This window comes from Phoenix dactylifera, chromosome 6 (genome assembly GCF_051530095.1).
Source record: "Phoenix dactylifera cultivar Ajwa chromosome 6, Ajwa_hap1_PhDact_Kaust_v1.1, whole genome shotgun sequence".
Taxonomy (NCBI): Eukaryota; Viridiplantae; Streptophyta; class Magnoliopsida; order Arecales; family Arecaceae; genus Phoenix; species Phoenix dactylifera.
In genome coordinates, this window is record NC_143195.1 from 29,546,319 (window position 1) to 29,573,901 (window position 27,583).

The following is a 27,583-nucleotide window of genomic DNA, read 5'->3' on the forward strand; positions in this document are numbered from 1 at the left end:
GAAATCAAGGAAGTGAGGCCGACCTCGCCGAATAAATGACGCAACCCCTCATGAAGCTCAGCCTCGCCCATGCCCACCTACATGGCCGTACATTACAGAGTCTCCGCGCCACGCTTCGCTTGCTGGCCAACGACAGTCAAGGACAACGCCATGCTACTTTAGCCATACTCTGCTACAACTATCAATGCCTTATAGTTCGCAAGAACGGACTGCACCGTGCACCTCAAGCAAGCTCTAACTACGCACTATCTGGTTTAAAGCCATCCCCTCTTATGATGAGAACGGGTCATACCTTCGCCACCTGGACACCTTTACAGGGACTATAACTAAGCTCTACTCTAACTTGAGCGCCGGAGGGCCCTCACCGGAACCACCAGTAACTCGGTAAAGCTTTGTGCAGGCATACCGCCGCGCGGGAGGTAGCTCACCTTCTTCTTCAACCTTTCGGCAACTCCCTCGGCTCCTTCGATATGGTCACCCTTGGGCCAGGTTTGAACCACAGCAGGATTGATAAATGGAGAGAGATGGAACAAAATTTTGTTGAGAGCAGGATGGAAATGACTAGTAGCAATGAGAGATGAAAATAGAGAGATTGTTGGAGAAAAGTTAGAGCATGCGATAATGTGAAAGTTATGCGGTGGTTTCCTTTAACCATAGCGTACATGTAATAATCGATAAAGCCAGTTGTCCCCCAAGATAAAGCCATGTGATCACGCCCGTCCATAAGAAAAGGGATGGTCAATATTTTTCTTCTAATTTTGCTTTAAAAAATATTTCTTTTTTTTGGGTCATACTGCACTACAGGATATATTTTATTTTATTAAAAACTAACAAAATGAGCTACATGTCGCGGAACCAAATTGAAATAAATTACTAATAACCAAGACACAGACTCGCGGTATGCCTCGCGCATCTTTTTCCCATTTATCTCGACCTTGACGCCACGCGAGAAAGCTGAGCGCGTAGAGTAGCGCTCTCACTGATGTCTCTCTTCCGTCCACGAGTCGTCCGCCCTGGAGGGATCCAGAAAGAAGTGCAGTTTTTTTTAAAGGTGTAGCTTTATCAACTACCCAAAATTATCAAGATAATAAGATGCATTAATCGGGGGAAAGAATGCAACGACACACGGCGCGACGTATATAACTTCACTCACACCGACCGTGGTACGTGGGACCACCACTCACGTGATGAAGGCGGATTGTAGTAACGATTATTTGTTAGACCGTGGGTTGTCACAGGGGCGTGCATATGATATTTGGGAATCCCGTTTTCCCTTCTTTGGCGAGGAAGGAAGCCCGGAGACGATCCCGCGATCCCGACCGACCGATCGATCCAGGCGGGGATCGAGCCGGTGCGAGGGTTTGGCTTCTCATCCTCAGGAAATATATACCCATCGGGGTTTGCCTGAAAGGGGGTTCCAGAGGCGGGGAGAGAGAGAGAGAGAGAGAGAGAGAGAGACCAAGAAGGAGATTTGATCGAGAGAGAGCAAGAGGAGGAGGAGAAAGAGAAGAGGGGATGGGGGATTACCACAGCCGTGGCGGCGGGCGGGGGCATGGGTGCTGCCCCCCGATGGATCTGTTGCGCTCGGAGCCGATGCAGCTGGTACAGATCATCATCCCCATCGAGTCCGCTCACCTCACCGTCTCCTACCTCGGCGACCTCGGCCTTCTCCAATTCAAAGACGTACGATTCCTTCCTATTCTCCTCAATTCTTGATTTCATCTCTATGTCTCGTTGAACTTTGTGAACTTAAATTGTTGCTGCAATTATTGCCGTGATGAAACCCTAGCGTGGATCTGATGGCAAGGTTTTTTTTTTTTATTTTGTAAAAATAATATCTCGTTTGCGTGGTTGGATTTCTATGTGCTGCTTCCATTTTCTGATTGATAAGAACATGTGACATCTCCTCTTTCTGATTTAATGCATCTTTTTTATGGTTCGTAATCATTTCTTATTTGAAAACTTTTTAATAATAAAAAATAAAGTTTAAATGCTTTCGCAATTATCTTGGCAGTTTCAATTTTGATAACCATGCCATGGAGCATGTACATCGTGTAGGTGATATAATAGTTGGACTTTATTTTCCTTTCCCCAGCTCAAGTTGCCTTTTTTCTTCAAGGAAAAGAATCGTCCAAAGGCCCAATCCAAGTTATTAAAAAAAGGAACAGGATATAGAATGGCTAGCATCAAATAGCCTTTTGTGAATTTTAATTTTAAGTAATTCTTCCTTTGATTATAAGAGCTTATATTTTCAATGATGGATGTCAGATTTCACTCAGATGGTTGTGCAGGACACTCTATCTGATTTTATTGGATAATCGGTTTGACAAGGATGACATGTCAAACTTTTCTGGGAACGGGGTAAGGGTTTAGGGTTATGAGGTGTTCATTATTGTCAGTTTTTAGGCTCCTGATTGCTTAAAACTGTTGCACATGAAGATCGCCGGAACTCCTTTTTGGTTTTTCCTGAACCCATGTGATCATCAATACCACTGATACTAACTGATCAAAGGGTTTACATTGGTATCATAGAATGTTTACCTGTGATTGCTATTAAGAAATTGTTTATGATTGATGATATAATCAGAATGGGAAACTTTAGTTTGTTATGACTTGTAAGTATGCATCTTATGGAGTGTTGGATAATTTCAACAGGAACGCTACCCATCAAGGTGCAACCTCAAAACATTTGCTAATCTGCTTCCATCTTTGTTTTTTCTTTTTATTCTTTTTTCTTTTATCCCTTTTGGCAACAGAACAATTACTTTCAAGGAATCCATCTGCAGGTTCTTTTGGATATTAGTCTTCAATTTATACCTTGTGGTCTGTTTTAGTGGATCATCTTTTGGAGATCCCAATTTGCACCTATAAGATCATGTGGTTGTTCATCAACCTTGTGGTTGTATCATCTGAATTTATGGTTTGATTCATGACCATGAAGTCTTGAGAACTTTCAAAACCAGCTCTGAACCCGATGCCAATCCTCTGATGGCATGCAGTCTATTAGAGAATATCTGGTGGATTGACATTAGCTTGGTGTTGTTTCTTTTTTGTGTGGTTGTTTCCTTTCAATAGTGTCACATCCTAGGCAGCTAACTTACTTAAGAGGGTTGAATAGGAACCTGAGTTAAAAAAAGCCAATATACTGCAAAAGATAGTGGGAAAAATTAACCAGGATGCAGAAATCATGGTCATAAATCAGGTTGAATTGTACCTATAAGAAGGGTTAGAGCTGCATTGATGTTCAATTATCCTACTAGTGACAGTACTATTTTCTACTTTACAACTTTCATGTTGTTGTTGTTGGCATTATTCTATATAAATCTCTCATATGCACATATTCTTATTTACTTTTCTTGCTTCGTAAAGATGATTAGGGCTTATAGTCTTTTGTTTTCTTATTTGTATTTTTATCTAAGTTTGCTATTTGAGAACTATCGAAACTTGATTCCATGTTCCTCTGCATCTATCTTGCCCTCCTAATTATGGTTATTATGATGATTAGTAAAACTCTAGCATTTAATTTGTATGGTAAAAGCTCCATATTCTCTTAGATGAGGGCATCATGATATAGATTGGTCTATGAATTTTTCTTCCATATTCTTAATTTAATATCTCTATTTTCTAGTCACATTCCCCTTGACCATCTGTTTTGCTACTTTGTGTTTGTTTTCAGGGTATTAACTAATTGATCCCATCACCAACTAGAAGCCTGCAAAATGATAAACTAAAAATATCCTTTTTGCCCTCAAGCACCTGCAACAACATCATTCCTATTTTTGTCTTGGCAAATCCTCTGAAGAGCTATTCACACCAGTTTTTCTCTTTAGAGTGAACAACCCTGCTCCCCTTGTATCAAAATTTGCGGCAATGCCTACAACCTAAAATAATTCTGATTCGATAAGCTACCTCTTGTATAAAAGTTCTCCTAATAAGCTAATGATGCTAACGTAATATTGATGTTCACACCAAAAAAGTTTTTTCATATTTTATGATAAGTGCTTCCTTATAATTGGTGAAGGGCCTAAAGGCTGATAATTTTTTCTTCTTACTGGTTATAAAGAGACACACTATAGAAATGTATTATATTTCCTTTAATAGGATAGGGGTGACTCACAACTATGGAAGGATTTTTTCCCCTGTTAAACCTTGCTGGTGCATGTTGATCGTTAAAATTATTTGCTATAACAACATTCATCATTTTAATCTGTTGCTGACCTTTTAAACATTCTAAAACTTCATCTCACTGATTTTTCCCTACAACCCGTATCCTGCAGTGCTTCATTTGTAATTTTGAGTTTTCATCATTGATAGAGCAACACATCTACTCTTGCTGTATCTTGTTGAGATCAATTTCACCAGGCCAACAAGTCTAATTCTCCATTTATAAAGGCGTTGTCTGTGGATAATAGTATAACCAATTGAGTCTTTGAGAACTCGCATGACAATCTTGTAACCTTACATCAACTGTTTCTGACATCACACTATAGAGTAGAAAAAACAACAGAGTGTTGTCCTTGCTGTAGTATAGTTATACTTGGTGGCTTCCCTTCTTATTGGTGATAGGAAGGTGATCCGACCCTGGACTTGGGCTTTATCCTTTTCTCTAAATGAACATTGTTACCTTGTTCTAGGTTGCTACTTGAGCAGCATAAAGCCAATTTAAGGTTCTTTCTCCATTTATCTCACCATATTTCCCCGAAGAGATTGTCATCTTGATGATTATCATAACTCATTTGTCCATTCCATAATGGGATTGTTTTTGATTGCTATCAAGCATTTAATGAGAAAACCATGATACAGTTGTGCTTTTGTACAATATTGTACTAAACTTATGACGTCCAGAAGATCGAATTAAGAACATTAGTTCTGGTTGATGCCATCTTTTGTCATCATTGCTACTTCTGTCTTGGTTGAGCTTATAAAGAATCAATAATAGCTGTAAGGCCTTCAACAGTGTTTTTTATGAACATATTTCTGTTTATATAATATTAATTTTTGTATTTCTTTTTGCTGTAATGTGGTTAAGAATTTGAGAAATGGATTCCTCCAAAATGCCAACTTATCTTCATAAAGTTTTTTCTTCTTTCTATAGTTCTCATTTGCATGCTTTCCATTCCTTGAACCATTTGTTCAACTATTTGAGCAATTAGTGTAGTGGTAAACAGATTTTCTGTAATTTCTGTTGTATCAGAGATTTGTTTCACTTATTCCCATGGCAAGGGTATTATTGATGATTAAAGAAGCTTGTTTCTCAGGTTTAGTATGGCAAAAATCCTACTCCATGTTAGATTGAGATATAATGCTTGAAATGGATTAAAAATGCTGATCTGAGTTGGACACATAGAAAATCTGAAAAGTTTAAGCCTTCGAGCAATATGATAAATTTTTAGCTTAATATGAAATGTGAGTTATGCGCTTCATGTGATTATCTATATGATTCTAGTGGTTCTTTTTAGATTATTATTAATTTTTCTTTATCGTTTTAAAGTAAGTGACATATTATGCTAATCTTAAGTTTTGAAGCATAGTCAACATGGTTCTTGTTTTGGTTTTACCAACAAAACCCTGAAGTCAGCACAGGATTTAAATTTTGTGATTTAAACTCTATAACTGACATGACATAGCATGGAATGCTTGAATAGTTTTTGAGTTTGATTTGCTAATCATATGCAGAATGTTTTACTTTTGATCTAATATGGCAATTATTACAGCTTAATGCAGATAAGAGTCCTTTCCAGCGGACATATGCTAACCAGGTACTTTTGTTTTCTTTCTTTGCATTTACTTAATCTACATCAGTATTGTGTCTTTCAGAATATACTTCCATGTGAATCTTCTTGAAGATGCTGGTCATCTGGAAATTTATGCCAGTTTATACAATTGTCAACCATGGTTGGCTTAGATGTGCTTTCCAATTACTACTTATGCATGATGCTGAAGTCCTTGCAGACTTCGGTTATCTCATTTCTAATTTGCTATATATCATTTTGATCTTAGCTCTATAATATGTGTTTTGATACTGTGAAGTCCTTTTCAATTTGCCCTAACGTTTGCAAAATAAAATGAAATAACCTAGATTGCAGTTTTCTTTTCTTTTTTTTCTCCCAGAGAAAAAATGTCAGCTTCATGACCCGTGTCAAAGTAGTTGTACACCCAATTAGTTGTGTATCACTGTTGCATGTTATTTGCTTTATATTCCTGAGCCTCCGGCTATGGCTTGAGACCTTGGTATTACTGTAATTTTTTTGGCTTTTAGATCATAAAAATAACAAATATACCTTGTGTTCTGTATTTTGTTTATAGATCTTCTAATTCAAAAGAAATGAAAGTAAAGAAGTAAAAGAAAATCATAGCAAACAGGCCTTGTTAGGTTTTTAAAATAATTCAGCAGTTATTTTCATTAATTTAACATCCATTGTTAGCAGAGTCTATTGTTACTTAATTTATCACAACTTCCATTGTTGTTATTTGAGGATTTTGTCCTCTTTTGGGTTCATTCTATTTTGCAATTATTTGATTAGATCATTGTTGTTAATGCATGGGATGTGATCTATTGAGAATTGATCTGTTAATCATGGCTGGAATTAGGTTTCTTTTTTTTGTCGTAAATGATGCAAAGATCATATGATACTCCAGATGCACCTCTGCTTAAACAAGTCACTCTAATTGTATGTTGGTTTTGTATCTATCTTTATATACTTAGATCTGAGATTTGAGTAAATGATGGGCCTATCTGCTGGCCTTCCGTTCTAGAAAGGACTTGATCATCTAGAGCTCTGGGGTCATGAGAGCAAACAATCCACTTGTTCTTAACCATAACCATAATGTACAAGTTTCATAGTGATTAATTTTGTGCCTTTTGGATTGTGTTGGTGATTCATTCCTCTCAAGGGATACTTTATTCTTTAGTATATTTTTTTTCAGAAATTTCTTTCATACAACATAGTTGCATATTATTTTTGGGATCTCTCTTCCTTTTTTGAGCTTACATAGGCTTGTCAATTGGGCATGTTTGACTTCCTTACAAAATCGATAGTGAAGTTAGTGGACCATGGAGAATTAGAGACAAATGGATGGAGTGGGAATTAAAAGAAGAGATGGATAGTTTTCTCCAAGAGTATGAGAAAAGATGTTCTTTGGTTGCCCTGTATTTTGCATGTGTGACGCATGCGGTTTACCAAAGGGAAGAGAGTATTTATTGGATGTTTTGTAAATATACTCCCTTTTTATCTTCATTTGTTTCTTTCTCTTGTTTATTCATCCAAGAGTGCCAAGAGTGAACTTGGTGGCATGTATTTCTCTATTATAAAGCGGCGTATATGTTAAAGGTGAATGAGGTGTGCAGACTCAGGGAGAAAACCTGGGAGGATGAAATACATAAGGATGGTGATGAAAGGTAGGAGGTGGTGATGCATGGGGCCCATCAGCTGGATTTTGTTATAATAGTAGAGGAATTTTTCGTTTTCTTTAGAAGATAAATTGTGCTCAGGTAGTGCTTTTTGTATTTCCTATAGACAAAACAACTTTTTATGTTAAATGTGCTGCCTGCCTGTGAAAGTCTTTTAAGTCTGGACATTCTTCAAATTTGACACATCCCTAGTTTCACAACTTAGAATTTTCTGGTAATAATTATAGCAATGGTATCATCCCTGGACATGAATCTATCTTGTAGGCTACTTATCAATCTACAAAAAAGAAGTTGATTTTTTCTCTATAGTTACATTACCAGTCAGTAGCTTATGGTTTTCCCTGCTCCATTCTTTCCTGGTTGACGATTGGCTATCATAATTTCCTGTTAGTGTTATAATTTCCCATAAGCATTTTGTGTTTGGTCATTCTACAATTTAGACACGTAATTCATTTCATTGCGTAAAGGTTTTTCTTCTGCATGTTGAAATTGATAGTTATATCTGTAATAGTATGGCTTAGTTAATATTGTGTACTTTGTAATACTAAATTTAAACTGATTGCAGATAAAAAGATGTGGAGAAATGGCACGTAAGTTAAGATTTTTTAGGGAGCAAATGACAAAGGCAGGTATATCACCTTCAGCAATGTCTTTGACACAGACTCATATCGATCTTGATGACTTGGAGGTATTTTTTTCTTTTTTGCTAGCTAATTGACATACCACCATGCCTATATATGTAATGTCCAAGACTTAAGGCTTACTTTAAGCTTTGATGTGTTGACATAGATAAAACTTGGAGAGCTTGAAGCCGAGCTGATCGAAGTTAATACAAATAGTGAAAAGTTGCAACGCACTTATAATGAGCTATTGGAATATAAACTTGTCCTTCAGAAGGTATACATTTCTTTCACTCGTAGAATATTATAATGCACACAAACAAAGCTCGAACATTCATTATAATGTGGCAATATGGTAATATGTGTTGAGTTTAATGCTTATTCAAGTCAAGATACTAGATTTGCTACCTTGGGACATCTTATGGCGCTAACAGTAGCTTATCTTGACTTGCATATTTTTCTTGTAATTCTATTTCATTGCTAGTCTTTATGTGGCTCATCATTTGCACAAAAAGTAAAAGAGAAGGAAAAAAATGTCTTTTCTATTATATCTAAATCAATATTATTTCCATGATTTTATCTTTTAATTGATTCATCATTCTATTTTACATTTAAGCCTGAGAATACATAATAATTTTAGTTCTCATATGGTTGTTAAACAATGTGTTTTCCACTATTTTGCTCAAAACAGAACATAAGTCCAGAATACTTCAGTTATTTGTAATTCTAAACCTAAATGGGCCACCATATGTTTCAGCTTGTATCAATTGAAACTAGTTCAGCCTTACCTGAACACATTCTTTAAATGAGACTAATTTATCATGGTAAATTGGTCACAACTTGTGCTTGTTACCATCTATAAATATAAACAAGGTTTAAAATGCCGATACTGAACCTTTTACTGTCTCTACATCTGAACGATGTGGTACCGGTATGCTACGGAAACTAAAAAATTATCGATACCCACTAGAATGGTGTTCTGTCGGTATGCAGTGGTATGTCCAGGACATATCGGTACGGATTGTTTCGATATCCTGGCACCTGCATGGATGCTGGTTTTGGTTTGAAATGGCATGGTATTGACAATACTCTCCTGTTGTAGCAGTTTTTGAATCCATGAATATAAATTATACATATTTGATGCATATGTATATCTACACGAACATGCCAATCTATGTCTATCTGTATTTATAGATGTTTAGATGTGTGTTTATGTACTTGCATGCATGTGGAGATAGATCATGTGTTTTTTAATCCTTGACAGGATTGCATCACCGAGTCTGCAGACTACATCCTCCTGATCTGTTTAGTTATAATTTTAACTCAGTGTACTACTAAGTAAATATTGCAGATCCTTTTCAACCCCTTTTCTTTAATCTCATTGCAATATTATTCTATTTTTAAATGATAAATGATCAAATTCAGGAGAAAGGTTAAGTTTGTGTATAATGTCCTTTATGATGCCGATACATCTTGCGCCAGGTTTAATTATTGTTATTATTTGTCCTTGATTTATTATTAAGCATATACTGAACATATGCTAAAGATTTGGTCTATTACTATTCTCTTTTCTGGATCATTTGGCAAAGCCTACATCCTTGCACTTGTAAGTTGACATTTGCAGTTATGGACCCCACTTATGTTCAATTCTAATATTACTGGGGTTTGAAGTCTCACTCCTTGAAGAAGTTGATGATTTGTCAGCTAGAGTTGTTTCCTTTCTGCGACAAATATAAAAGGTCAAAGAATTTCAAAATGCATCTGAACACAGTATGGGATGTAGTTATGGTTGACAAGGCCGCAAACTATTCAGTGACTTTGGGTTTTGTTGTGTGCCTTTAGAGATTCTAATTCCTTGTTATTGTGGGATGCAGAATTTGAAATCCAACATGGGAGAAACAGATCAACCTTGAGCAATTATTCAATTCCTTCGCACTTAATTTTGAGAAATTGATGTCTCTGAAGTGGAAGAAGCTATTTGATATTGGCATTCATGTACCTTTTGAATAAATGCTAAAGTGAATTTAATCTCATGGTTCCAAGAGTTTTTCTCTTTCTTATTGAAACATGATCGTTTGGTTTATAAGCCTGATGTTTTAGCTCTTTGATTTGTAGAATTGAGAAATTGCATGAGATCTATGTGCTTTATTTAAATATTTGGAAGATGTAAAATTATTTTGATTTTCTGGACATAGATCAGTTGATCATTACAGATCTGCAGTAGTCTTTGTAACTTGTTAGTGAAGAATCTCATATTATTTATGTATGATTAAGTGATAAAGTAATGATGCTCAATCCAGGGTTTTATCTTTCTGGAATTTGATCTGTACATTGTGAAGTTTCTGAAGATAAGAGGGTTTCTGTTATGTGGCACGGAATCCTGTTTTCATAGCCTTAAGATCTTATTCTTAAAAAATTCTACATTGTGAAGATGCTTCAGGGAAATTTTAGATATTGTAACTTAAAGTTTCTCGTCTTTAAACTATGGATGCATTTTCTGTCTTATTTCAGGCTGGTGAATTTTTCTACTCAGTTCAAAGTAGTGCTATAGCCCAACAGAGAGAGATTGAAGCACATCAAGTTTTTGATGGTTCTCTTGACAGTCCTTTGTTGTTGGAGCAAGTATAATTACAGACATACTCCACGCACTTTCTTTTTTCATTTTTTTCCGAATAATAATTCTAACATATTCTTCTTCAGGAAATTTTGGCAGATCCATCAAAGCAAGTAAAGCTTGGGTTTGTCAGTGGCCTTGTACCCAAAGAAAAGTCGATGGCTTTTGAAAGAATTTTATTCCGTGCTACCAGAGGAAACATGTACCTCAAACAAGTTGCAGTTGATGATCCAGTCACTGACCCAGTTTCAGGAGAAAAGGTTTACTCTTTTTACATGCAAAACTGTGCTAGAAGTCATGAAACTAAGCACCTAGCCTGCACATTGTCTTCTAATTAAACATTATTTACGTCCCATTATGCTTATGATTTTATGTTTCCAGTATTTGAATCCACTCACATGCATGCCTCGTTCTGAGTTGCATGTGTCTGTGTAAGAAGTTGTAGGCATCTTGCTATCATGTTGTCAATAGAGTGTACTTGGCACCAAGAAGAAACTAATAGTGCCAAGAGTGTTTTTACCTGTTCTGGTTTATACATGCTTGTTCTTTATTTGGTCTTAGGTAGAGTTCTGATTATGTTTTAAACATAAATACTCATTGATGACTAATTTTTTGATTCAAATAGTAGCCATGAATTTGTGTCTGTGCATGCTCATTGTTGATTGGTAAATGTGAAGCTGTGAACTAATGCATGGTTTCTTCCATACATGCCTATCCGCTTATCCTGTTGTTTATGTTTATCTACAGGTTGCCAAAAATGTCTTTGTAGTCTTCTACTCTGGGGAAAGAGCAAAGACCAAGATTCTAAAGATTTGTGAAGCTTTTGGTGCCAATCGTTATCCATTGACAGAGGATGTGGGCAAACAAATGCAGATGATTGATGAGGTTTGTGCACCCTTTTTCACTATTCTAGTTTAATCCTTGTGGCAGTTGTAATTATCAGTTAAAACACGTCAACATTTACGTCTGTGTTTCTGTGATGTTAATCTTGGACCCGACAACATTCTAATTTTATAGAATTTTTCTTCTCTAATAGAAAGTTCAGTATCGTAGACGTGTTTTCTAAGTACCATAAAAAATATATTTTTTCCGTAAAAACATTTACTGATGTGAATGGTTTATGTACCATAACCAATTTTGCCCTTCAATTATCCTGAAATAATACTGGATTTGAGTTTTATCTGCACTTCATTGTTTTCCTTTCCTAAAGTCTGGTTTACCTGTATGTGTGCAACTTTTTAATGATATTTTGATGATCAACTTATTTGGCAAGTTTGTTTTTGGTGTCCGTACTTTCTTCTATCTGACTGCTTGTTGCCAAGTAAGGTTTACTGTCTCAGTACCGGACCCTATACTGGTACCATTCTGTTACCCCGGTACTGGGCCAATTCGACATACTAACACTCGGTATGCCCCTCGTACCGTCTACCGGTATGGTACAGTATGGTCGGTACGACAAATGATTTTGCCAACTTTAAGGCCATGATATGATTCATACTGCAAGGCACTCACCTTTTCAGAGTTCTTTCACAACATAGTTAAGTATCGGATTTCTTATTGGTTCAATTTGGCAAACCAGGGTCCACATTGGAATCTTGCTTGACCCACAACCAATTTTTTGAGCCTGGAATTTGGTTGAGATATTATTCACGTTTCCCCTTTGTGTTGCATTTTAGTTGTTCGCTTGCTGTATTATCATTTTCTTATGTTTGTGGCGTGACTGGCGATGATGAACTTAAGTTCGGAGCAACGACTGCATCTGATTTTGGAAAATTATGATATGCTTGGTTTATTATACATGATATTGTTGCAACCATGTTAGATGGTGTGCATTGTTATGGGGCATTTAGAGAGAAAAAGGAAAGAAAAAAATAAAAGAAAAGAGAGAAGAATAATAGAAAAAGCAAAACTTATTCTATTTTAAATAACTTGCAGAATTTTTAAATGTCCTTGAAACCTTGAAAGTTTGTCACTCTAGATGCATTCTTATTTAAGATATTATTACATCCATTAAACAATGTTCCTTCTCAGTTTGCTACCAGTGCACAGAAGCTTGTCCCTAAGCTTAACTTGGACTAGCTACGAACTATGACTCAAACCTTATGGCTAACCTAGCACTCTGCATCCTCCGGTGACCAAAAATAAAAGAGATGGCTTAAGAATAGTTACTCATAGATGTAAGAATACAAAAGGGATTTCCCCTGCCCAAATATTATGATGAGGTATATTCCGTGCAACTCCACCAAAGGGATTCTTTTCCCTGTGCACCACAATGAATGTTCAACCATTTATCTTAGATTTGCTTTTTGGGGTGCACCTATTGGATGTTGCCTTGATCATGGGGTGTGTGGACCATTACATCTGCACCTACTTGTTTGTATTGAAGTTGTGCTTTGCTACTACAACCTCTGTTCCAGGTGTTCTGGTCTTAGGGCTTGAGATTGCAATCTTGAGACCATTGTGAAGGTTTCTGGAGGCACTGTGGAAGGCCCGACCATCTAAGGGAAATAATCTCTGTAGGATACAGTCCACTGCTGCCTTTCGTTCATTTATCATCATATTGTTGGAGGATCGTTAAATTTTGTGAGCATTGATTGGTTTTTCGAAGGGTTCAAGTATGATATTCAATTGTCCAGTGGATGTGAAAGTTACTGAGTTAGATTCTTTTTCAAAAGGACAATGTGTAGCATGAAATCATGGTCATTTCATGTTTTCCATATATGAGAATCATCAGCCTTTTAGATTTGTTGCTAGTGTTATGTTTCCATGTTTATATCTGCTCCAATTCTTTTAAGGCAGTGTTGCTGATGCACCTATTATGATGACTACCTATTGAAGGGGGTGTATTTACCAGCTCAAATATTCTCCAACCATGACTCCGGATCAGTTTTGGGTTGGTTGGGAATGAGATGGACCCAGACTATACCTGAATTAGTTCTTCTGGCTTTAAGAAATATAACCAGGTTGTCATTCTTCTAGCAGAAAATTGACTCACTTTGTAGTTGGCCTGTTGCCGTAGTGGGCCAACTTGACCCATTTGCATTCTTGCTTGTATGGTGGTGTCTTAGTCATAATTTTTTAGATACTTAAAAGATTTATAGTTTTGGCTTTTGTTCTTTTTGAATATCTTAGGACTCGTTTGTTTCGCGAAAAAAAAAATTCTTAGTTGATTTATGAGAATATGATGCCTGGGAAAATGATTTTAGCATGTTTAGTTGATCGTGAGAAAGTGGCACATCTCAGAGTGGCTTATGTTTGGCTGAGCATCTACTTTTCTGAGAAAGTTGTATGAAATACCTATTATACTCTTAATAAAGAGAAAGACGTTACCCATGGATTTTGATGGCTTAAGGGTACTTTTGGAAAAAAAAGAGACCCCAAATTTCTAAAAAGCGGGAAAGTAGTTTTTCTATATCTTTCATGGGTTTTTCTTTCCCATGAAACATAGAAATCTTATTCCCATGGGAATGTTGCTTTTTCATCTCTCTCCTTTGAAAACTCCAACCAAACAAGAGGTATTTCTTTGTTTTTCCGTTGACCACACTTTTCATCCTTTTCCCGCAAACCAAACAAGTGCTTAGTGTTTGAAATGTGTTGTAAAATTCAAAGTTTTTTGACCAAAGCTCCTCCTCAGGTTTGATAATTGCATGTCATGTGTTTTGCTGGACCAAACTGCCCGGTTCGGTCGCCATCATGCTGTACCGACCATGAAGCAAGCTAATGTTTTAGAAAATTTGCTTTCCAGATCGCTCTTAAATTTTCAAAGTTAATACTATATTTTTGGAGTTGACTAAGAACCCATGTATTTTGATCTTAATATGGATTCAGATTTTATAAAGTTCAAAAAGTATTCTTTAAATTTCAGAAGTTAATCAGTTTCTGTCTGTCAAAGTAACTAAGCATCCGTTAGAGATCTTGTTTTGTTATTTGCCATAGAAGTTGATGCATGGCCAAAACATGTTGCCTTGTCTGGGTTTATGGCCTGAGGGTTTTGAACGCTTCTTTCCAACTTGGCTCCTCAAGTTTCAAATTTAATATTACGTTTCTGGGGCTGATGAATAATCTGTTGATCTTAGATATTAATATGGACTCAGATTGTATAGAGGTACAAAAATATTCTTCAAATTTTTAGAAGTTAATCCAAGATCTGTTTGTTGAAGTAACTAAGCGTCGATTGAGAAGCATTGTTTCTTTGTTTGCCTTGGAAATTGATGAATGGAAGCACAAAATGGTACTGTTAGATATACAATAATTCTATGATTTGCAATTTTACTAGAGTCTATGTTCGCCCACTCAAGCTCAAAAGCAAGTCCTCCACACTGGTAAATATGATAGCAATTTTTCCATTGATACTGCTGAAAATTTTGCCCCTCGGTCTGCAATAAGTCGAAAAAGAATGCTATCTGTCCATTTTTATAGGATTCTTAGTTGAATGCTAAGGCTGCTAGGCATGTAAACTATGCAGTATGGCAGGGTAATATCAGTGCTCTATGGATCTGTACAACTTTTTGCATGGTTTTGAACTTCATACATGATTATTTTTGTTTGACAGTATCAAAAAGCATTATGTTCCATGATGATGTTTATGCACTCTTGCATCTTCTTAGGCATTTCAATGGTGAACAATAATTGCTGAGTTAAAGATATTGCTTGTTGCCCTATTTTCATCTTTAGGTCTGTTAGATACTTCAGCTTGCTTCTATTTTATTTTTCTCTCTTTAATTAGCAAACTTGTCTTGTTACTTCTACTTTCTATCCTCATGTGGATAGTAGATATCTTTTTAGTATTAGTTAAAATTATCTGGATAGTATTATCTAATTATATGACAAGTGAGTTTTATACTTTTGTTTAATGATTGACGTGTGATGGGACTCGTTTTTTTGTTCTCAATTTCTAGCTGTTAGAACCATGTATAGTTTTATCTGAAGTTTGGAGCTACTGGATTTTTAGGTGTCAGGGAAAATCTCAGAGCTGAAGACCACAATAGATATCGGATTAATTCAACGTGATAATATGCTTAAAAATATAGGCTATCAGTTTGAGCAGTGGAATCAAATGGTAAGTTTGATTCTTTTTTTATTTGTGTTTTTGTGTTAAAATCACTTAGAAATCATATATCCTGTTTCCTTTGAAGTTATCATGGGCTTTTATTCATTTATTTTTACATTTTTCTGTTGCTACTCAAAAACATTTGGTCAGTAGCATGTCAGCATAGACATGTTCTATGATTTCTTGAATTTCACCAAAGCTTAAATTTTCCAGGTAAGGAGAGAGAAATCTATATACCACACTCTAAACATGCTCAGCCTTGATGTGACAAAGAAATGTGTGGTTGCCGAGGGCTGGAGCCCTGTTTTTGCAACTAATCAGGTATCTCTTTTTAACTATTTTTTAATGTTGTGAGGTCTTGCTTGGTACAAATTTTCTGTTATCGTAGTGTTCTGTATCAATGGCCCATAAGCACTCTATTGAGCTCACCTTTCCAGGTTCAAGATGCATTGAAGCGGGCTACCTATGATAGCAACTCCCAAGTTGGCTCTATTTTTCAGATTCTCCATACGAAAGAATCTCCACCGACATATTTCCAGACAAACAAATTTACTTTAGCTTTCCAGGAAATTGTTGATGCTTATGGGTAAGTTGAATGGGCTTAACAGGAAATTTTTATCTTTTACATGGTCATGCATGAAAACTGAGCTATTCTTATAATACACATGTGCTATGTGAAGGTATTAGAGTGCTTGACAGTATAAAAAAGGTAATCCATTTAGAAACTTAAATTAAGCTGCAAAATTTAAATTGGCTCTAGTTTTGCTGTTTGTGTACTTAATATTAATCTGTTTTTTAATATTTTGGCCCCTATACAAAAGAGGAGATAATTCAGAAGAGAGTAAATACTAGTATATAGATAATATATTGCAATAAATGCTGAAGAGAACATTGCAGTAAACATTTCTGCTACATTGATGTCAACTTGATATTAGTCAAAATCAAACTTTCTGATCTAAAGAATGGAAAAAAATGATGATTCAACTTTTAACATAATAGCTTCGTGAGTTATAAATGTGACATCTGGAGATACTGCCAGAAAATAATTTCCTGAATAATAAATTTTTATACTTTGTTCTCTTGCTGAACCAAGTAATGGTTTTAGGATACCATTATATGAGTAAATTGTTTAGCATAGACATGGTTATGATGGTTAAGAAAGAGACTATACAAAGCAAAATCATGGATATGCTGCAAAAGTGTATACACTACAAAGCATGGTTATATTCATATAATAATGAAGAGGGTCATGTATACGCTGCAAAAGTGTGTCGAATATAGCAAATTGAGCTCAAGAATTGGTTGTAGTGTATTGCTAATTGTTTTACATTTGTAAGCAACAAGGTTTTAAATACCTTTACTGAACCCCATTTAGTTTTTCTGTTGGAACGGAATGGTATGAGTGTGATACAAGTATAGACAGTACATACCGAAACTTATAAATTCTAAAAAATTGAAAAACCATTGGTACGGACCGGCACAGTATTGTTAGTATGTATCGATATGGACCGGTATGCACCGATATGGATTGCTATAGACTGGCACGTCTGGTACATATTGGTATACATACTGGTGTTGGTCTCGCATTGGAATAGTGGTACTGGTTGTATCGTCCCATTTCGGTGGTTTTTGAAGCCATGGTAAGCGACGATAGAGGCTCTTCCCCTTGTGAATAGCAAACCACCACTAATATTGCAATACCTATTGGTTTAGGCTAGGGCTCATATAGTTTGTCGCCACTGAGGCTAATCTAAGCTGCTTCTAAAAATGTTCTTACTTTGTAAGAAATCAAGCTCAATTTTTTTATCCTTGTTTAGTCATCTCAAAACCTCTCTTACTAGATTCCTTGCATTGCCAATGCATTTTGGGGAACAATGAACATTGTATTTCCCTATTGGCGTCATTTTAGAACTTCTCTTTTTCTGTATCTGTGCCTCTCATGTCACTTTATGTTGCTAAAAGGTCTGTAAAGATAACATTTGCATAATTGTCATGATTAATATTCTGTATATAGTGGTCAAAAAAGCTCTTTGTAGGGAACATCCCCAAGCTTTGTTCGTAACAATGCCACCACGTCTTGCCTTCTTGTTATTCTTCACCCATAATCTGTAATTTACTCCTTTTGTTTTAAAAGCTTAATCATATTTTGTGAAGCTCCAAATTGCATTATGCAGTAAAGCTAAAATTCCTATTATTGGCATGTAATTGGAAATGTGATCTAGAAATTTTGTTATTTAGGTTTTTTTGGTCGATCTTGCCTATTTTTATAACATGCCTGCTATAATTTACTTTTTCAACATGATTTTTAGAGGTTATTTCTTGGAGAAGTTTTTGTTACTGAATTATCTGTTCATTGTGAAAAGGGAACAGTCTTCTGTGAATCATTTTGGCTAAAAGTCTAAAACGTACATCCACACACATATAAAACAAACATTTAGTGGCTGCTGGATGACAACATTGTTTCGTGAAGCATTCATTTCGTGTGAATCATCTATTTCTGTCAAGGATGGCAATTCTAAACTGTGATTATCTACTGCATCTTTTTGTTTATTTAGATTATGTAAATGTATGCATAGGCCATCAATAAATTGACATGCTAATATACAGTACTAAAACAATCATGTGTCTCACCTTTAATTTGTTTTTTTTAAATATCTGATACATTGGAATGTTAATCGCCTTGAAGATGGGGACTTGTTTTGTCAATTTCCAGGAGAATCTACCTAATATTGTGGCTTATGCTTATTGCAGGGTTGCCAAATATCAGGAAGCAAATCCTGGTGTTTACACTATCATTACATTTCCTTTCTTATTTGCAGTCATGTTTGGTGATTGGGGTCATGGTATTTGCTTGTTACTGGCAACTTTGTATTTCATATTCCGAGAAAAGAAACTATCTTCCCAGGTCAGCTCTTGAGGGCCTCTGTCTTTCACTGTATATGCTTCAATTCTTTATAGCCGTGAATGCTGATCGTTCTTGGTAGCAATGAAGTTTGTATCGTTTAACTTTTTCTTGTAAATTTCGTTTCTTCTTGAAGTTGCTACTCTAAATAACATAGAAGTTTTCTATATTCAATGCTGCATATGATTATACTTTCTGACTGGTTAAATATGTCATGATCATTATAGACAAATTTCTAAATGAGTTGCATATCATATCTAAGGAGATGCCAAGAAAAAAACACCTCAATAACATGGAGACAAAAGCAACCCGAATATTTACGACTATGAATTTGGATTATTGTTGTGATAAATACACTCATGAATAAAACAATAATGTAAAATTATTAAGTCTGTTATATTGTTGCTACAAAGTCTTGCTAGATTATCTAAAACCATCCATTTTTATTCTACATGCGATGCTGCCATATTGCATATGGTAGATGTTGTCTTAGGCTAATATATTAGGCCAATGTGAAGAATAAATTGCATTACTGAAATGAGTCTAATGAAGCTTGGTCTCATCCTTGAAACAGAATCTCGAATTATTCTGCATCCAGGAAAAACATTATGAAGATGAACAAAAATTTTCTGCCTTATGAAGAAGACTTACAAATCTTTGAAAATTTTGCTTGGTTGCTCCACCTGAAGATTCTGCCACAAAAAGGATGTTTAAGCCTATATATAATGAATTAGAAGTTGGCAAAGACATATAAATGCATACGAGGTGTGCAAACTTACATAGAAAGCATTAAGCTTAGAGGTGCAGTTAAATTTGTTGGAGGGTCTTTGTCATCAAATCCTAGAGATTATGAGAAAGAACAATGAAGGATTTGTTGAGGGATATAAGCCAATTACTGGACTGTGTTTCTTTAAACTAAGGGAATAATGAGGGCTACATCATGTAACCAACATATTTTTTCTCTATTATTATTTAATAGTGTCAGATTGGTGTTTAGGACTTACTGAGGAAGTAAAATCTTTTTGGCTCTTTATCCTAAAATTAGTGCTTAAGAAATTCATGCAGTTTTTTGTATCAGACATTCCCTTCTTTCCATTTAGATTTTGACTCTGATGAGTATAGAGGAACCTTGAAGGGTTGTTCCTCAGTTGCATGTGCTTAAACAATGGAAACAAGAAGGCAATTCTCTTTACCTACAAAAATACCTTTTAGCATTCCACGCTAGCCTCTTGCTTTGCAAGATGCCTTAACCAAGAATTGTTTCCCAAATTAGAGTGTCAATGTTAGGTAGGAAGCTGACTATAGAGCATTTCAACTTTATGGTTCATGCTTAATCCTGTAAGAAACCCAATATAGATGAGAGAAGATTTGTTGGTTTTCACATTTTACCAAGGATTTTTCATTAGAATTTGAGTTAAACCTGTTAAGGTAGTGAACAGTGATTCTTTATGATTTTGGATACATTTTTCTTGATGGAAAAATCAAGTTGGTGTTTTACTTTAATTGAGGAAAGGTTTAGGCAATTTTATAGTTAAAAGCTGATATAATGGACAGATGCTGCCCTGTGTATGTATGGCTCTTACCTATAATCCACCCTGGAAGTTTTTTTTTTTGCAATAAATATTATAGTTCTGAGCTTTGTTGCTATGAACCCTAGTGTCAGGATTCAGAAATATTGTAAAATGGTGGTCAGAAATTGGTACCTATTTAGCTAAACCCTGCATATTGATAGATCTTGGACAGAGTCAAGATTTGGTTTAGTTTAGAAGAGTTATTGGACTTTAAGGGCTGAATATAAATTTTATTTGCAGTAATACTAGTAAAGAGTTTCAATATTCACTTTAGGGTTCTAAGAGTAAGGATTTGTGAGACTCTTTTCTGAGAAGAATGGAGGGGAAAGATTGCGCTTGCCCCACCAGATGTTATTAAAATAATTAATTGAAATACAAGAGGCCAGAGGCCAAGATCCAATGCAGTGACTAGTACAGCAGAACCTTAGGAAACATGAAGATAGTTGAGTCTATTGAGGACAATAGCTTGGGACTCAGTATTCTCTCTTGTGCAAACATTGCACCACGAATTGAAGATTCTCAATACTGCTGAGGTGGCAGATGGCCATGAGGTCTTTCTTTTGAGAAAACCTCTACTGTTTCTTTCCCTCCAAACCTCCCATTGCACAGCAAGGGTGATCTGATCCCATGCCTTTCTGATATCCATAGGAAAATTTTCTTTCTCCAGCATGTCCACGGAGAAAGAAGAGTTGCAGGATGGCCCTTTATCCCTTCACAAAATGGCAGTGAAGGAAAATATGGTTGATAGATTCATAGTTAGCTTCATAAAGGAAACAACCCTGATGTTGTTGCTTCCCTTTCCTTGACAGAAGATCTTTTATGTGCAATTTACTTCTGAGAGCCAGCCACATGAAGACCCTCAACTTCTGCAGCTCTGCTGTCTTCCATAATGCTTTTATAGTAGGGATATAGTAATCTCTCCTGGTTTATTAAGCAGTGTGAGGAAACAGTGTAGCAATTATCCTTTGTATGCTTCCACAAATGCTTATCAGCTATTCTTAAAGGATAAATACCTGAAAGCACAACTATCAACTCACTGTACTCCTGATCCTGAGAATGGTTGATAGGTCTTGAAATATTGAGTTGCCATTATCTCCTCCCTCCAGCGCCACCGTGATGCCAAGGATTTGTTAGAGTCACTATGCTTGTGGATAGATTTTGAGATGAATATTAGATAAGATCTGCTTGCTGAACTGAGGAAAAGAATAGGGATGGATCCAGTAGAAGAACAAGAAAGAAGTGACAGAATGACTGAAGAAATCTCTTCATTAGAAAATGTCTGGTGCATGTCGAAAGAGGCAAAGAAGGTGAGTGAAATGAGAGAAGGGCAAGGGTTGAAACCTTCTGTCTGGCACTTATATTCAAAAATCCTGACCCAATCCGCTCGTAGCTGACCTTCGCCTTAATTAAAGGTGCTTAAACAAGGCCTTGAGTTTCAAGCTTATTTGAGCTTGGCTCAGTTAAGGGTATCAAGCTATTTAAAGATGGCTTGCATTCAGCTTGGCTCAAAAGTAGGCTTTGTCAAGCTCAATGGAATAGGAAGCACACCAAGCTTAATTTAGAGTTTCAGGCTCAGAATTTCAAGCTGAGCTTGATCAGTCAACTCTTGCTTAATTATACCTGTTTGCCACATCCATGATGCAAATTATGGATCAAGGTTTTATAAGGCAGCTATGATGCACAGGCAGTTGATATATAGCATATCACATATGTTGTAAGTGGCTGCATAAGCGGGTTCCTCTGCAGTTGTATTTTAAAGGTACTATGGAAAAATACAATTCATAAAATAGATAAAAGTAAAACGGAAAGATTTAAAAATTCATTAAAAATTTGAATATACACTGTTATACTCATTTTGAATCTTATTTGATTACAGCAGGACATGCTCACCTAAAAATATAGAAATATTTCTTTACAAAGTATTCCTCAAGCTTCAGGCGATGGAGAAATCTACAAATTATGAAATGATGAACAATAAGAAAACAAGCAACATGGATGCATGACCGATAACTAAATTTCAACTACATATTTGTTAAACCAGATAGATAGTCTTTAAGTTACCCATCTTTGAAGAGGCACTCAAAAGTCAATTGCCTTTTTCGATAAGAGTTACCTGACAAAAAGCAAGCATCCTCCGAATTCATATGTGCTTGAGCTGCATAGGCAAGTTACTTGGACCTGCATAGGCATTTGGTTCCGTACTATGCAGCACAACACCAATAAGGTGTAATCACCATGATGCATCTGCATATGTGAGTGCAAATGTGGATCTGTAATCATCATACAGAAGCCTTTTTTTTGGGGTACAGCATCAGACAGAAGCCTTGGAGTGAGCCAAAACACAATCGGACAGCAACATTGTTGCTTCATAAGAAACTCAGAGAAGCACATATAAAAGGAATCAACAAACAGCCTAGAAAACTTGATATGATGTCAGTTATGCATTAATACATCATGGGCTACAAACAACTAGTATTAGATATTCCAAACTATAAATATTATCCACCTTCACTGTTGATCGTGACTCAAACCCCTTATGCTCTGTCATAAACTTAGGGGGAAGGTCTTTGTTCTTCTATAAACCTCTTTATTCTATACATGAATGAAGGAAAATGATTAAAGAAGAGGATTAAAAAAGCATTAGTGCAAGAATGAAAAAGAACAAAAGGATATGCTATGCAACGTGCCTCCTTTGAAAGTAACTAAGCTTTCCGTCAGTGATAGTATTTTGACCTGTAGATGCATTGAAAATAACTTGCACATAATGGCTGTCATATCACTTCAGGTGGAATGCTGGATTATGTGATAAGTGAATGGCACATTCACGCACCACAGATCACAAATAGCCTGCCTTCCCCATTGCATGATATGAGCTTCAATTGTCCTTTGTCTTCTGACACAACTACTGGGCATATGTGCGGTGCACACTGCTTTGTGGTGCAATTTGCCTAAACATTAATCTGAACAGCACAACATTTTCGTGTAACAAAGGAAACTAGCTATATCAACATCACTGGTTCTCTGTGGATTCTGCATCTCAATGTAACTGTGGTGGCCTTTAGAATGTCGAACTTCAATTCTTGAAATACTATCTAGAGGAAGCTGAGGCATGTAATAGTAGCCATCTGTAAGGGATAACCCACAGTACTGTTTCAGGTGATTGATTCCAATGAATAAAATTCTAGCTTATCTAGCTCCTAAGAACATGGATCACCATTCCTTTTAGATGGAAAATGAATTCAGGAAACTTGTTTGCATGTTGGGCCTATAGTCATATCTTTGATGTGTTGTGAAAATTCTTATCATGCCCTTGAGCATAGAACATTTTTGTAATTCTCCTTTGCTTTTGGTTCACTTTTGCTTTGTCATGATTTTGTACTTCTGCAAGTTCAATCTCATTGAATTGTTTTGGTCTTAACAGAAGCTCGGAGACATAACGGAAATGACTTTTGGTGGCCGCTATGTGCTTATGATGATGGCAATGTTTTCAATTTACACAGGATTAATCTATAATGAGTTTTTTTCTGTCCCATTTGAGCTTTTTGGTAAATCTGCCTATGCATGCCGTGATCCTTCCTGCAGGTAGAGAAAAAGTTTGCATCTTGAAAGTTTTCACTGTTTATTACAAGACTTCTTTACTTTTTTTAATTTTGCTCCATTATAGAGATGCTACTTCAGAGGGCTTGATTAAGGTGAGATCGACCTATCCATTTGGTGTGGATCCGAAGTGGCATGGTAGCCGAAGTGAGTTGCCATTTCTCAACTCATTGAAGATGAAGCTGTCTATCCTTCTTGGGGTAGCACAAATGAACCTTGGCATTGTGTTGAGTTACTTCAACGCGAAGTTCTTTAGGAATAATTTGAATATCTGGTAATTTGATCTTGCTTACATAGATATCTCATGCAGAATCTAATACAATTGTTGCTTAATGCTCACATATGCTCCTTAGTGGTGACAGTACTTTGGTGATCATGTAGCATATTTAGAGCCTCACATTCTATGCTTATTTAGTCATTTTTATGCTAATATTGATATGCTATCTTGCGGACCAAAATGATAGTATGGAACTTGCTGGAGATTAGTATATCTTAAGATAATTGAATATGCAACAGCCAACAATTTTAATTCCTGCCAATGTTGAAATTTTCATCCTCATCAGCCATCTATTTTCTTGGAGACCTTGCACTTAATCTTAATATTGTTGGAAAGTGGCAACACATTGAACCTCAAACTTGGCATGTGCATTTTGTGGAAGTATGTAATCATTTGTGACTGGTAGTAACTTCAATGCCTCTCAGAATGACTTGAACTAGTAGACACTTTGCATTGTTTATGTGGCATGCATGTGTCTGACTGTGTGTATGCACAAAGAAGGGAGGATAGATGATTTCTTGGCATATACCTAGACATTATGTATAATAGACTATGGTTATTGTTAAAATAATGGTTATAATATAAGCTTTGGTATTCTGGTTTAGAAACCAGCCAACAACGATAAACTTTGACTATAGTTATTGGTATTCTGAAACCAGTCAACAGTTTACATAGTATTAGTAACATCTCTAGATCAAGGATATGATGGCATGCTTTTGTTTGTGTCTTTGCTACTCCCATTACTAAGAGAGAACTCAGAGAAGTTTATATTTTAATAGGATCTGCGAGGCATTTTTACCAGTTACCTGTCAAGAAACTTTTGAGCATAATATGTAGAGCTCCAAATAGTTCCCTATTCCCAAAAATCTAGGGTATTATAGAAGTGTCCTGCTGATCCACCAAGTGTAGATTTTGTCATGAATATCAAGTTATGGTTGATCCTGATCACAAAATCCATTAACATGCATTGCATAAGGATTATTGTGCTTATCAATGATCAATAGCATCCATGCATAAATATGTATTTTCTAGTTACTAACAACTGGAAATTTTGGTGATTGTGCATATGTTTTCTGTTGCAGGTACCAATTTGTTCCGCAGTTGATCTTCTTAAATAGTCTGTTTGGTTACCTGTCACTCCTCATCATTGTGAAATGGTGCACTGGATCCAAAGCAGATCTGTACCATGTAATGATATACATGTTCCTCAGCCCAACAGATGATCTCGGTGAAAACCAGCTATTTCCTGGCCAGAAAACACTTCAGGTTTGTGTGTTTACATCCCTACCATATTGTTCTTTACCAATACAACACGAATGTCACTCAGTCTGTCATCATTACCAGCTTGTGTTACTTTTGCTGGCCCTCATTTCTGTTCCCTGGATGCTACTTCCAAAGCCCATTCTCTTGAAGAAGCAACACCAAGAAGTATGTCCCTATCTTGCTTGCTTTTCTCATAGACCTCTGTATAACCTTGTGCTAATTTATGTGCATGCTTATTGCTTCAGAGACACCAAGGTCAATCATACGCCTTGCTACAGAACACTGAAGAATCTCTTGAGCTGGAGCAAGATCACAGTTCACATGGACATGAGGAGTTCGAATTTAGTGAAGTTTTTGTTCACCAACTCATACATACAATAGAATTTGTCCTTGGAGCAGTCTCCAATACTGCTTCATATCTTCGTCTATGGGCTCTCAGGTACTCCTTCCATCTTGGTAAATTATAGTCGTTGATAATGGATTATGCTTATATATTATAAGATTAAAGAATGGCTTACTGCACCAGTCCATTTATCGAGTCAAGGAACATGCAGTGGCCTTGGTTATTATTAAAGGCATTATTTAAGATGATTGATGTGCCATGTTGTCCGGATATGAAAGCAGTTGTTCAGCAACTGATCCTTGAAGTCCATATTTCTTATGCAAGTTCACATTGTTGCATATTTCTGTATTGATTTAGTTGTGTTAACTGCCAAACCGAAATTAAATGTGTAAGAATGTTTCATATCTTAAGCATTAGTCCAGCTTGTCTGATCCTGATGCTCTGGTAGCTACTGACACTGTTCGGTTCAATGTCTGCAGTCTTGCTCATTCAGAGTTGTCAAGCGTATTTTATGAGAAGGTCCTTCTTCTTGCTTGGGGGTAAGTAGTCTCTGTTTTGCAATTTATTTGTTAGATAAGGAATTTTTCTGTATGCTGAAGGTGAATGACTGGTTGTGCATCAGGTTCAACAATATCATCATTCTCATCGTTGGCATCATTGTATTCATCTTTGCGACCATTGGTGTTCTGCTTGTGATGGAAACGCTAAGTGCATTCTTGCATGCCTTGAGGCTTCACTGGGTGGAATTTCAAAACAAGTTCTATGAGGGAGATGGATATAAGTTCTCGCCATTTTCATTTGCATTGCTTGGTGAGGATGAAGACTAAGGATGGTATTCTTGATTCTAATTCACATGTGGCAGGTGGATGGCCTGCGGCAGCTTGAATGAATTGCTAGCCTTCGTTGTAAATGGGGAAAAAAAAATACCATACCATTCTTTTCTCCTTTTTCATTCGGAGGAGGAAGGCCAAGTGAACATATGGCCAAGCAAAATTAGTTTATTGTGTGGACAGGTTGTTCATTTGGGTTGCCCTAGTATGCTATTTATTCTTGATTGAGGACTAGAAGGCAATTCAAATGGTGATAATAAATGCTCTAGGTCTTTGCCTTATTATACTTGTCGGTGGTAACAAGTAAATTTTTGTCATAACCTTCCATAAGCTATTATTATCATGTTGTTTATATTATACAATATATTATTATGTTATAGAATAATTGGGATTGTGTGGGCAAATTTGCCCGATTTTATTATATCACCTTTTTTCCTCCACTTGTTTGCGAGGAACGTCCAAACAACAGTTGTTATTCCCGGTTAGCATCCAAACACAATAACGCGGCAAGTATAATCAGCGACTGGGGAAATATAGCATGTTTTTCGAAACAGAGGATAAGGTTTGAACCTGCTAAACCTGGTGTAAACTCAACCACCCAGATAAGTTTTTCTTATCCTGATAAACCCGATTACCAATTCAAGCACAGCCCTAGAGTCACATGCAGCTAATTGCTTGCTTCAGTTGGCTTGCAATGGAGAGCTATAATAAAAGCAAGGGGTTATAATTTTGTAGCGGTAAGGTATTATGATCGTCTTTTGGTGGCTGGTGATAAATGCACATACTTCTGAAATTGATGGAATCTTGATCATGCAAGTAAAAGGTTAAAATCGATAATTAGATGTACGACAGAAGTCCTTTTATCTTTATTCAGTGGTCGCTTAATTACTCCATTATATTTTTTATTGAGGTCTGATTCCCCCCCGGGGGGGGGGGGGGGGGGGGGGGGGGGGGTGCATCTCAGACCAACATATATCAAGGTTAAGTAATGCATTGTGCCGTTATCGCAATACCTCACCGGAACCGTTATCAGCCATTATTATGCTTATAAGGTTGTTATTTACCTCAAGGAGCATAATTTGAATTTTTTTATATTAATCACTGT

The 27,583-nt window shown here is 36.3% G+C and overlaps 1 protein-coding gene across 1 annotated transcript; it reads left to right on the forward strand.

The window, feature by feature from the left end:
* Positions 1–948: 948 nt before the first annotated feature.
* Positions 949–26,759, forward strand: LOC103702805 (V-type proton ATPase subunit a3-like). The gene is made up of 18 exons (XM_008785372.6): positions 949–1,683; positions 5,715–5,759; positions 7,977–8,099; positions 8,201–8,308; positions 10,543–10,653; positions 10,732–10,905; positions 11,393–11,530; positions 15,597–15,704; positions 15,909–16,016; positions 16,133–16,281; positions 18,447–18,600; positions 23,590–23,750; positions 23,833–24,039; positions 25,125–25,308; positions 25,387–25,470; positions 25,551–25,744; positions 26,128–26,187; positions 26,271–26,759. The coding sequence occupies exons 1-18, from the start codon at positions 1,249–1,251 to the stop codon at positions 26,473–26,475; spliced, it is 2,748 nt and encodes a 915-aa protein (XP_008783594.3). The 5' UTR covers positions 949–1,248; the 3' UTR covers positions 26,476–26,759.
* The last annotated feature ends 824 nt before the right edge of the window (positions 26,760–27,583 follow it).

What these genes read in the sequence shown, in the direction of transcription:
- LOC103702805 (XM_008785372.6), top strand. Translation starts at nt 1,249, where the DNA reads ATGATATTTGGGAATCCCGTTTTCCCTTCTTTGGCGAGGAAGGAAGCC. An exon ending in AAAAGAAACTATCTTCCCAG is followed by an intron (nt 18,601 to 23,589) that starts GTCAGCTCTTGA and finishes TGGTCTTAACAG; the next exon opens with AAGCTCGGAGACATAACGGA. An exon ending in CTGGCCAGAAAACACTTCAG is followed by an intron (nt 25,309 to 25,386) that starts GTTTGTGTGTTT and finishes CATCATTACCAG; the next exon opens with CTTGTGTTACTTTTGCTGGC.